At 43.0% G+C, this 12689-nt stretch overlaps 1 protein-coding gene across 1 annotated transcript in view; it reads right to left on the bottom strand.

Annotated features, from left to right (window-relative positions):
• ARHGAP6 (Rho GTPase activating protein 6) overlaps positions 1-12689 on the bottom strand; it is an 87782-nt gene that overhangs the window by 34415 nt on the left and 40678 nt on the right. The window contains exons 6-8 of the mRNA XM_023740713.1: positions 10803-10953; positions 9693-9841; positions 519-698 (exon numbers count right to left, since the gene is read on the bottom strand). Of these exons, the coding sequence (XP_023596481.1) occupies positions 519-698; positions 9693-9841; positions 10803-10953 (480 nt within the window). The remainder of the gene's footprint in view (positions 1-518; positions 699-9692; positions 9842-10802; positions 10954-12689) is intronic.

The following is a 12689-nucleotide window of genomic DNA, read 5'->3' as shown; positions in this document are numbered from 1 at the left end:
TAAACACCACAAAGTCAAGTAATGGGGTTCAAGGTACAAAGAAATGACATGAGAAGTGCCATGGGAAGGACAGGTGAAGGACAGGCAAAGTTTCACGTGGGAGATAAGACGTCAAGATTGCTCTTGGAGAATGTGCTATCACAGAGGGTGGTTACAATACATGAGGGCCACAGATACAAGGCCAAAAGAAAGGGTTTCAACAACAGTTTGAACAAGGACACTGTTATACGAATAGTTAAATGACTCCAAAGAGTGACCATCGTTTAGGGGGCAACAGAGTGAAATTTATAATTTTGGGTATGTTTGTTTAGAAGTAGAGTGACAGAGGCACAAAACTTACAGTGAAATCATGTGTTCTGGAAGTTTCGATTCCTACTGAAACTGCCTAGCTTCCCATGACTTCATTTAAATGACCAGTATTGGAGACCAGAAGGGGATGCACTAGAGTTTCATTATGCAGCCGTAAAGCAACAGAAAGGCGATTCACCATGATGTCACCCCCAAGCAGGGCCACCTACCATGAACAGGGCTTCGTAGTTTTCAATCATTTTCTGCACCACAGCAATGATGGCGGTGCTCTCCTCAGCGCGAGCTGAACTCTGGACCGAGAACTCTTTGTCTGATGACTTCTGCTTGTGCAGCAGGTTGGGTCCGAATATGGTGGCCAAGTTCAGAGATGTCATTTTGTTCCCAGTGACCTATGGGAGGAGGGAACACAGGACTGTTGTTATTTTTGCTTTACAAAATGCAGGAGGGATCGATAATCAATGAAACTTTTTTCCTTTCCATTTTATTTTTTCCGGCAGGGCCCATGTTGTTTCCGTTAGAATCCAGGAAGGTTGGACTATCAGATGGTTCTAACTAAGAGCCATTCCAGGGGCAGAGGAGAAAGAAGCAGCAGTGAATGGAGATACTTTTTCCAAAAAGTATCTGACAGGGAAGGAAGAAGAAAGATAGCAGGAGCTAAAGGGTAGTACAGAGACGAAGAAGGGAATTCTTTTTTTTACCTGAAATATTAAAAAAAAAAAATTACTCATGTTCAATATATTATTAATTAACAAGTACAGGTAAGCATAAAGAAAACAAATTGCCCATAATCCCATCACTCCCAAGAACCAGCCATTCATACTCTTTCTATGCACATATACACATATATGTCTACACTATTATTTTCGTTTCTAAAACTGGGATCATGGTGCATATATTATTTTGTAACTTGCTTATTGTTTCTTAACAATATGTTGCATTCATCTTTCCACTGCAATAAATCCTATATTGTCATCCTGATCGGTCCCTAGCATCCCATTGCACGGATAATATCACAATTCGTTTTAATCACAGCCAACTGACAGGCACTTACACTGCTTTCAGTTTTCTGTTGTTACAAACATTGGTACAAAGAAGAGCCTTAAAAAGACATTTTGTGAACTTGCCTGAGCACTGTCTTAGGAGTAATCCCTTTAGGTGGAATTGCCGTAACAAGGAATACTAGCATTTTAAAAGGCTTGAGAATTCCTTTTACCTACTTACTTTACCTATCTATATCTATTCATCCATCCATCCCTCCATCCATCTACCTATTTAATTTTAAGATGGAAAAGATGAACTGGTTAAGTTTCTGTAGGCCACGGTTTCTTCATCACGGCACTATGTGGGGCCAGATCATTCCTTGTGGTGGGGCTGTCCTATATATTATAGGATGTTTAGCAGCATCCCTGGCCTCTACCTATTAGATGCTAGTAGCATCCCTCCCACCTCCAGTTTTGACAACCAAGAATGTCTCCAGACATTGTCAAGGGTCCCCTGGGGTGCAAAGTGGCCCACGGTTGAGAACCACTATTCTAGGTGAATTTTTATTTCTCTTGTCAAATTAGTTAAAATTCTAGGCAAGCCTGGATAAGTACAGGAAGTGGCTGCTTGGTGGGGAGACTGCCTGGGCCGATCTGCGCGGATTTGAAAAGCACATGGGTGCACAGCATAGAATTCAAGAGTTGCAAGTGACAGTTGAGAACAAGCCTCCTGAGTCACACCGTGTCCTGTGGAGCCAGAGCTGGCAGTTCCTTGCCTGCAATCTCAGCATGGCCCATGGGTTCCATGATTTTCAGAAGGCAATTTGCAGCCAAGTGAAATTGTTTCCTGTGCTAAATGCTGGGAACTTTAAGTAGAGCACGCTTTATCTATGATTGCTTATTTTTTCTTTATTTCATTGATAAAACACGACAAGTTTTCATTTTACTTTTCATTTCTCTCGCTGGAAATTCATGATTAAGGATAAAATCAAATATATGCAATTTCAAATTCTTCCCTTTAGAACTAGGAAGCACTGGGAATCCTCTCCCCTCCCCAAAGTAATATCAGAGTTTCTCTCTCTCTCTCCTTTTTTTAACATTAACAAATAGAAGAGTTTGTTTTCTTTTAAAAGAATATTTAGTACAAGGACAATCTGAAGCTCTGCTTCCTCCCTGTCCTTCTCCTGGTGCTATTCTGGGAATGTAACACAATCCGTCTGTAAAATCGCATAGATTCTAGCTGCGGACCAAGCCATTCCTTGCTGTGGTTTGTTAATGCCTTTTTTGTTTTGCTTTGTTTCATTTTTTAAACTGGAAAGTAGATTTACTCACAGACAACATCGACCCTTGCTCTCTCTGTTTAAATACGTATATACATGTATGTGTTAAATATGTATATAATATACATGCATATACATATATGTTTTAATTGTCTCATATGCATGGGAAAGCTGACAATGAATAAGGAAGATCAAATAATTGACCCCTTTGAATTGTGGTGTTGTCAAAGAATACTGAATATACCATGGACTGCCAGAAGAATGAACAGATCTGCTTTGGAAGAAGTACAGCCAGAATGCTCCTTAGAAGCAAGGATGGTGAGACTTCTTGTCACATACTTTGGACATATTATCAGGAGGGATCAGTCCCTGGAGAAGGATATCAATCTTGGTAAAGTAGAGGGTCAGCGAAATAGAGGAAGACCCTCAACGAGATGGATTGACACAGTGGCTGCAATGATCAGCTCAAGCATAACAAGGATTGTGAGGATGGCGCAGGACACGGCAGTGTTTTGTTCTGTTGTACGTAGGGTCGCTATGAGTCAGAACTGACTCAACGGCACCTAATAACAACAACAGCAACATATATCAGAAGCCCTGGTGGCACAGTGGTTAAGTGCTCAGCTGCTAACTGAAAGGTTGGTGGTTCAAACTCACCAGCTGCTCCTCAGGTGAAAGATGTGATAGTCTGCTTCTGTAAAGATTTGAGCCTTGGAAACCCTATGGCGCAGTGCTACTCTGTCTTATAGGGTTACTATGAGTCAGAATCGACTTGATGGCAACAGGTTTTATATACATATATACGTATATACACTTATATATACATATATGTATGTACACATACGTATTTGTATATAGATATGTATATATACATATACATATATACACATATAGAGGTCCCTGGGTGATGTTCAGCTACTAACCGAAAGGTTGGCGGTTCAAATCCACCCAGTGACACTGCGGAAGAAAGGCCTGGTGATCTACTGCCATAAGATTATAGCTATTGAAAACCTTATGGAGTACAGTTCTACTCTGATACTCATGGGGTTGCCATGAGTCAGAGTCAACTTGACAGCAGAGTTTTTTTATATATGCATATATAAAATATAAATAATATATAATATAAACATATAAATACATATATAGATAAAACATATAGAATATGAATATACATACATACCTACACACACACACACACACACACACGGCCATGTCTAGGTAGTACAATGTGCACTTGATGATGGGTTATTATTTAATTAGCCAGCAAATTCAAGGACAAGTTTGATCTTCACTGAATAAGCCTCCTTGATCATTTCTGAGCCTAATGGGAAAAGCTCATATTTATTAACCGTTTCGCATGGACAGTCACTGGGCTAGGGGCTTCCCACAGGCTATTTTAACTCTTTCTCTCTCTAGGCTTCTGCAGCAGCTGTTGTTTTTGTCCTTATTTTTTGGAGGAGGGAAGTAACACATAGAGATGACAGCTGGGAGGTGCTGGAGCCGGGAAGCAGGTGGCCCCACTCTTCCTTGGCCGCTCTTCCATGGGCAATAGGCAATGGGCAATGGGACCACTAGCTTTAAAGCAGGGCAGGGACGAGGGCCCTCACCTCGAGCGCAAAATGGAAGGGGGCGCCAAAAAACTCAGTCATCAACTAAATAGTGTTTGAATGCCAAATGCTGAAAAATCAACCATGAATGCAGAAAAATCTATGATGACTGAGTTTTTTGGAGCCCCCTTGAATTTCGCACCCCGGGTGAGTGCCTCACTCCCCTCCATCCTTACGCTAAAGTTCCAAAGCCAATCTTCCATTTCCTAGTGCATATTCCTCCCCAAAGATCAGTAATCACACTGGTTCTTCCTGTTTGGCATACAGGCCCTTTAAGGGGCAAATGAAAGCTATGGGTTCTCTCACCAGAAAAGTACAATTTCACACCACATTATCCATGCAATGCCGGGGGGTTCTTGGACTTCCTGAAAAAACACTCCTGAAGGCTGTTTCAATTTTGATCCTGTAATATTCTTTCTAGAAGAAATAAAATCTGTCTTACATTTGGGAATTTCTGCTTCCCCTAAGGAGCAAAGCAAACAGCAAACTAAACAAAACAGAATAAAATATAACAAAAAAAAAAAAGATAGCAAAACACCACAGTTCGATAAAAGATCACTATTTTTTTTTCCAAAAAAAGCACCGAGGGACTAGTCAACAATGTTTCTCATGCCCTTCTCATAGACATCTTTAAGATTCCATTAATTAATGACGCATTGAATTTTAAAACTAATTAACACGCATTAGAAAGGAAATATTTTGTTCATTTAGGTCCCTAGGTGGCTCAAACAGTTTGCGCTCCAGTATTAACCTAAAAGTTGGCAACTGCAACCCACCCAGCAGTGCCACAGAAGAAAGCCTGGCGATCTGCTTCCATAAAGATCATAGCCAAGAAAACACTATGGAGCAGTTCTACTCTGTAACACATGGGGTCACCATCAGTTGGACTTGACTTGATGGCAACAGGTTTGGTTTTATGTTCATTTTACAGATAAGGAAACTACGACCCTCTATCTACCCCTGCCAACCTCCATTTTCTTTCCTCTTCTGTCATTTTATAAAGACAAGGCCATGTAGCAAGGTGACGGCAGAGTCTGTGTGAGCCCCAAGCTTCTCGACGCTCTGGTTCGGTAAAATTCCGTGTTTCAATCTAGAAAAGCAACTCCCTAACAAAGAGACGACACAACTAACACAAACGGACAAGTAGAGAAGAGAAAAAGCTGAACATCGCTTTCTTGACCATATTTTGAAATTTGATTCTCAGTCTCGCTACAGTCTGCCCAATTCTGTTTCTATCTGAACGTGCCAAACCAACGAAACTAATAATACATAGAGAACCTCTCTCTCATTCCTCTATCTCTACTCTTAACTTCTATCAGAAGGGATGGAAGCTAACTCCCGTCTCTATGACATGCGTATGCTCTCGGTTTACTCAGTGCCTATGCACCCTTCCATGTGTAGCTTATGTTCAATTACCTCCCTGCAGCCATTCCTAACTTCTCTGCCCACCTCCATCACTCATTCTCTGAACTCCTGCAGTGACTCAGCAGAGCATCACCTAACTCCACAGTTGCCTGTGTCCTCACCTCCTCCATTTCCTGGACACTAGAGCATACCAAGCGGGGCAGCGCTGGTGCAGTGGTAGAATTCTTGCCTTCCATGCGGGACACCCAGATTCCATTCCCGATCAATGCACCTCATGCGCAGCCACCACCTGTCTGTCGGTGGAGGCTTGCATGTTGCTATGATGCTGAACAGGTTTCAGTGGAGCTTCCAGACTAAGACAAATTAAGAAGAAAAGCCTGGCGATCTACTTTGGAAAATCAGCCAATGAACACCCTATGAATCCCAACAGTGTAATCAGCAACTGATCATGGGGATGGTGCAGGACCCAGCAGAGTTCTGTTCCCTCGTGCATGGGGTCGCCATGAGTTGGGGGCCGACGTGATGGCAGCTAAGAACAGCAGCAAACAGAAAACGGTAGTCAGGAAATCCCTGAACGATGATCACTGGTGTACTGTTATTCAAGGTAGACACTCAGGACACGCTTGATTCAAATAATTACTGTATGACATACTTCTGTTCTTACAAAAGCTATTCGTATAAAAGTAGGTTGAATAGTGGCTCCACAAAAGATCCCTAAAAGATCCTAGAAATTGAGAATGTGAGCCTATTTGGAAAAAGGGTCTTTGAAGATGTAATTCAGTTAAGGATTTGAAGATGAAATCATCCTGAATTATCCAGATGGGCATTAAATCCAATGACAAGTGTCCTTATAATAGACTGATGAGAATACAAATTGAGAAGAAGGCCATGTGAAGGCAAAGGCAGTGATAGGAGGGATGCTGCCACATGCCAAGGAATGCTGGCAGCAACCAGAAGCTGGAAGAGGCAAGGAAAGATTCTCTCCTAGGGCCTCCAGGGGAACCTGGCCCTGCCAACATCTTGATTTCGGATAAGAACTATGAGAGATAAACTTCTGTTGTAAGCCACTCACTTTGTAGTGATTTGTCATGGCAGCGCTGAGAGACTAACAGAGCTTCCTAACTCCCTCTCTCCCATCAATAACCAATCGGCAGCATGGATCATCTCGTCTGTTAGTCAAATCCTTTCGAGGATTCTTGGCTTAAAAATCAACCACCTTGCCCTTACAGAGGCATTTGGTATCCTATGAGCATAGCCTGATTACCCCTCGGGCCCCTCAGTACTTCCCCGCTGGTACTCTTCACTCCAGTCTAAGATGGCGGCACAGGCTACTTGCTTACTATAACTTCTAAGGATTGCACAGAAGCAAAGCCCTCCTTACATTTCCCACGCCGCTTTAATCTTTGATTATTACTCTTTCATTTGGATGCAAGGTTGAGGTCCAGAGTGTCTAGAAACCTTTGCAACCCCTTGCTGCCTTGTACAACTTTGCTGTTAACAAGAGGTTTTCACATTCCTTAGAGTAAACCAGTCCTCTCAACCACTGTACAGTGACAGTTCAAGAACTGTTATTCTCAACGTTCAGGTAGGAAAACCAGGTTTAGGCAGGTTAATGGATTTGTGCCAAAACACATGGCTAGCGATTTACAGAGCTACCAAGTGTTCTCAACAGGGGGTGATTTTGTCCCCAGGGGACATGTGGCCTTGTCTGGAGACATCTGTGGTTGTCACGCTGGGGAGGGGGAACTATAGTCATCTAGTGGGTAGAGGCCTGGGATATGGCTAGACATCCTACAATGTGCAGAACAGCCCTACCACAAAGAAGGATCCAGCCTCAAATGTGAGTTGTGCTGAAGCTGAGAAACCCAGAGCTAGACCTCCAGTACAGGTCTAATTCCTACTCTGTATGTATGTTCTTGGTATGTTAGACTGGCTTGGGTTGGAGGCACAGCTGGGATTTTCTTAGTCATGGGACTGACCCCACCACTAGCCAATATGATAACTTTGTGTGAATTAGAGAAAGGAGCCCCTTCTTCAAGACATTTTACTGCCATCCACTGGGACGTTGCCCTAATAGCTACGCAAATCTATAGGGACTTTGGGGCACATGGTGCCTCCCAACGACTTGTGAAATGCACAAATGTGCAACCTGCACAACCAGAAGTGGAGACTCCCAGTGGGACACCGGGTAAGTTACTTGACTCCTTGGGCCCTCAGTTTCTACCTCCAATACATCGGAACAATGATGTCTCTCTTGCCTGTTAGGAGGAATAGCGACAATATATGTAAAGCTACTAGCACAATGATAGCACATGGTAAAAAACCCCGACCCGTTGCTGTTGAGTCGATTCTGACTCATAGTGACCCTATAGGACAGGTTTCCAAAGACTGGCTGGTAGATTCAAACTACCGACCTTTTGGTTAGCAGCCGTAGCTCTCAACAACTGCGACACCAGGGCTCCAGCACGTGGTAGGAGATACAAAAATGGTAGCTAGTGTGCCAGCATACTACCTCTCATTTATACCCATCCAAGAATACTTTCTTCTTTTTTGCTTAGGCAATGCTGTATTGTTCAGCATTTGGATGGAAAGAATATCTGAAAATGATTCTAAAACGGCAACAGTGAGTTCAATTGGACTTTTCTCTTTCCTTGATGCCTTCTTAACAGCTTAGACCTGACTTTCTCCTTCTGACATAGCACTTAAGAAATACCAGCAAAGCAACTGACCTTCCTAAGAACACAGGGCTGTCTCTGACTTTACCCAGTGATTACGCACATCATTCTACCACCAACAAAGGCTGACACCCAGACAGGTGGTAGAACTACTCAGCAATTATGAGAATTATACCATAGCCATCAAAGAGCTGTGTGTGTGCTGAAAGAATGTGGCAGGGCCATAGTATTAAATCGGCAGCCAGCAGAAGTTTCAGTGATTATAACTACTAGAGTGATAAATGGCAAACTCAGGGAAGTTCCATTCCCTCCCCAACACAGAGGATGAGCATAAGAAATATGGAATTGTCTTTCTGCATTTAAGTGGAAAAAAATATATATATGACTATCTTTTTTGGGAAAAACATTTGACCATTTCATGGAATTGGATCCCCCATACAGCTGAGTTCTGCTTAACAAGGATATAAAATAAAAGTTTCAGTGGTTAATTTGGGAAGCCTCTGGCCCCTTGTTGATTTACAATGCATGCTCGCCTATTAAAGGGCCTGATAGCTTCTGGGGAATCCAAGGTCAGGGAGAAGTAAGGCTGCATGGTATCAAAGAGGGAAGCTAGTTTCCCGTTAAGGTAAAGATGAAATAGGTAGCTTGGTAGGAGGTCACTTAAAAATTAGGCCAGCACCTCCCTTGTCCAAGGGTGAAACCAAAAAACACCTTGAAGCATATGAGTGTGGCCAAAGAGAGCTAGAGCCCAAGACCTCAGATGTGGGTCACACTGGGGCCTGGGTGGGGACTAGGTCCCACCAAAATATCACTAAAGAGCCTGTGGGACTGTGCAGAACTGTCTTCAACAGTTGACACCATGTTGCACCAAGATACGATGGCAACGATCAGTAAAGCAGAACTTCTAGTTCCCTCTACATCTGGTGGTGGAAGCAGGATTGACCCTCCATTGGATAGAGCCAGTTCCTACTTTGGGGGGAGGTTTAAGGAGAGAAGGACCCCTCTGAAGACAGATATTGGAATTCTAGCTACTAGGACAGATGGGAGCTCCAGAGATAAATTGGAAGATTAAAGAGGTGACATCATACTTGGACTTCAAATGAGTTGCAAGGACAGCAATGTCCCCACTCCCGTCACTCTACTGTCTCCTGATTCCAAGCACCTCTGAAACTCTTTGCTTGTCTTCCTCACACAAATGGAAATTCAGGGGCTTGAGTAGAGCGTCATCATGGAAAATGACAGCCTCATTGCGAAGCATCATCGAGAACCTACAAGGAGGTGAGTGGCCCATGTGCTCCGAGGAGCTGTCCATCCAGAGAAAGCTCGACATTAGTTCTCTTCCTACACATAGTCAGAGAAGTCGGGGAGAGGGTGTCATTTCTTCCAGGTGAAATGCTTGAGCATACTGGTGGCTCATCCTCTGAAAACAGGGAAAAGAAAGAGTCACAGCATCTCTGGTGGCCAAGGGGGACGTACCTCTTGCCCGTCTTTGCTGATGTTGTCATCAGCATGCCTGGCCACGATGGAGAGGAACTGCAGGAGGCGGTGGAGGGTGTCGCAGTTGCAGGGAGGTAGAAGGTAGATGAGGAGTTGCAGGGTGCCCAGCTGTTCCTCTGGCTCCAACACTAAGCAAGGCAAAAAGAGGTGCTCTAAGTCAAGGGTGCACAAACCAGCCACTGAGGAACTGTCTTTCGGAAGGGGTTATCAAGGCAAGTCACATTTCATTCATTCATTCACTCTCCCATTAGGTTAGTGAACTAGCAGCCCATCTCTCTGAAGGATATAAAGATGGATTAACCCTGGGGAAATGGAACAACTAGAGAAATCATGATAATCCATAATGGAAGGGTAACTTAATTTTCCTTACTTGCTTCTCCCTTCTTTCCCCGACGTAACTCATCACTTACTTTATGGATCTCAATCCTTCATTGTTGGTAAATATTTACGAACAATGGCTGAAAATTAATGAAGGTTCTGGAACTTGAGTTTCTAATGGGTTTGGGGCTCTTTTCTGTTGAGGAACACCCAAAGGATAGAATTTCTGTTGGCAGTACCCAAGACACGGCACAAGGGCAGCGTCTTCTCTCTCTGTCGTGGTCCTATATTAATTGTAGCGCTGGAGGCTGACTGAGTCTATCCTTCCTCCCCATCACCCTCCATTTCTCCTCCATGGGATCTGTATCTAGAGCCCAGAAGTAGCCACATTAGAAGTCCTACCATTGGGCTTCCCTTGGATCATTGCCTGCCCCCTCCTCTCTGGGTTCCTGTGGCTTCCTCCTTTTTCATTCCAGAAAGGCAAACTTATTTTTAGGGACAGATTTAATGTGAACTCTTGCTAGTATTCCAAAGCATCAATTTACATAGCACTTTCTACAGTCTTAGGGGTCATTTGAAAGCATCCCAAATTCTTCTTGCTAATTCTCCCTAGGGTAAATCTCAGAAAATTCCCCAAATAGCCCACTCATTAGAGACTAATAAATAAAGACAAAAAAAGCTATCAGTGCAAACATGAACAAAGCTTTGATGAGTGACTTGGATATGCTGGTATTCCACGGGCACTTCCCCGCAAAGGGCTGCCTTACGCACACAAAGTGTTGATGAAGGCCGTGTACAGCTCCCTGGTGAGAAGGGGGTCCGGCATGTCCCTCAGGAACTCCTTCAACAAGGCAGCCACATCATGGACGCTGTGCTCCTCCTCCAGAGAGACATCAATCCCACGGTCAAATTCTTCCCGTAACTGGAAAAGAACGGTTCGGGTGGCAGTCACATAACACCATACATACCTCAACGTTCAGTTCCCAGCAAAACAAGTGCTTTGGCACAAAGCACCTGGTATTAAGTTTGTTCAGACCCCCGAAAAGGAGAAGCAAACAACATGTTGCCTTAATCTGCAGAGTCTGTGCAACCCAGCCATGAATATAGTATATATATTTTACATGTGTTATTAAATAAAACTATCTGTGGGCTTACTGTTGATGATGCAAGCAGAAGGGCTCAATAACGACAACCAGAAGGTTGGGAGGAAGAGCAAAGTGGTGGAGGAGAACTTAGGTCAACTCTAAATGTGGGAGGGAGTAATTCATCTATTACGCAGCCTTTCTGCATGTCAGCAATCCTGCCATGTTGGAATTTTGAAATTTTACAGAGGCATTCGACAAGAAAGCAATGAGCTTTTTCTGCAGACAATTAAATTCAAAACCCTGATAAGCCATTCATGACTAAGCCTTGAAAGATAACAATCACGAAACAAAAGCTGTCTTAGATTTGTCAAAGTAGCCTTATTAACAATTCCCAGAAGGACTCTTTGCCTTAATCATTACACTCGGTCTATTAGCATTTATCGCAGTAGGAACCCACAATAGCAAGAGGGGAGTAATAACTCCACACCCTACTTTCATCCCTGACAGCTCAACTTCTTTGATGCATTATTCTCTGCTGTAGATATAATTATGTGAGTTCATGAATCTACTCTATGTAATAACCTTCTATAAAAATTCATTTGTTCAATTATTCATTTATTCATTCACTCGACAAAGATTTACTGCACTCTTCATACGTACTCTCTTAAGGGCCCTAGAAATACGGTGGTGAACAAAAAGGCAAAGTCCCTCCCCTCCCCCAGCTCCCAGGCTGGTAGAGAGACAGGTGATCAGCAGGTAATTCTAAAAATGACTAGCTCTTAATATAGTGACAAGCGTTCTGAAGAGCAAGTGTAGGCTGCTAAGAGGCAACATAACAAGATAGACTGGAGAATGAGAGCATACTTCATACTTCAAATCAAAGTGACCACTAATTATATTTGTACTCGATCATCCATCCTTAAATGTTACTTCCTCAATCTCCATGCAAAGATTCTCCATTTGGTGAATCCAGATATAACTGATAAATCATTGTTGACACTTGTCACCTCTCTTCCTGAGGAGACTACCTACCCATCACTGCCCTGAAAGGTTGACTGACTCCAGACAACATACCCTCAACGTGCATTAGGCACCCAGAATGAAGACCACTCTTCCATTGGCACAATTCTGACTTGCGATGACGGAAACCCAACATCTTTCTTTTTTGAGCACACACACATGCAGGAAAATATTTGTTCTATGGACTGGTTAGTGTGTGTGATCTTGAAACAAGTTTCTTAAGCTCTCTAAGCCTAAAAAGAAGTAGATGAAAGAAGCTACTCTCATGGCTGGTGGGTGGATTCAATGAGATAATGTTTGTGAAAATACTCCGCAATTCTGCACAGATGCGAGGCCCAACGAATGTTACTCTTCTATATTCCTTCCTGTAAGCTTTGTGGTGAAACGCTGACTGTTGTTCAATAGTCTCTTGTGTGACTATTAAACAAAAACCAACCAAACAAATGGAAAACACATTTCTTCTGAAAGCTCCTTTTATTTTGACAGAAGAGATACAAGGAGATATTTATTTCAGGTAGTTTCAATAATATGAACAAATATCATTTCTTCAGCT

Source organism: Trichechus manatus, unplaced genomic scaffold, assembly GCF_000243295.1.
Source record: "Trichechus manatus latirostris isolate Lorelei unplaced genomic scaffold, TriManLat1.0 scaffold00162, whole genome shotgun sequence".
NCBI classification, from domain to species: domain Eukaryota; kingdom Metazoa; phylum Chordata; class Mammalia; order Sirenia; family Trichechidae; genus Trichechus; species Trichechus manatus.
This window is presented reverse-complemented; position numbering and strand designations above follow the sequence as displayed.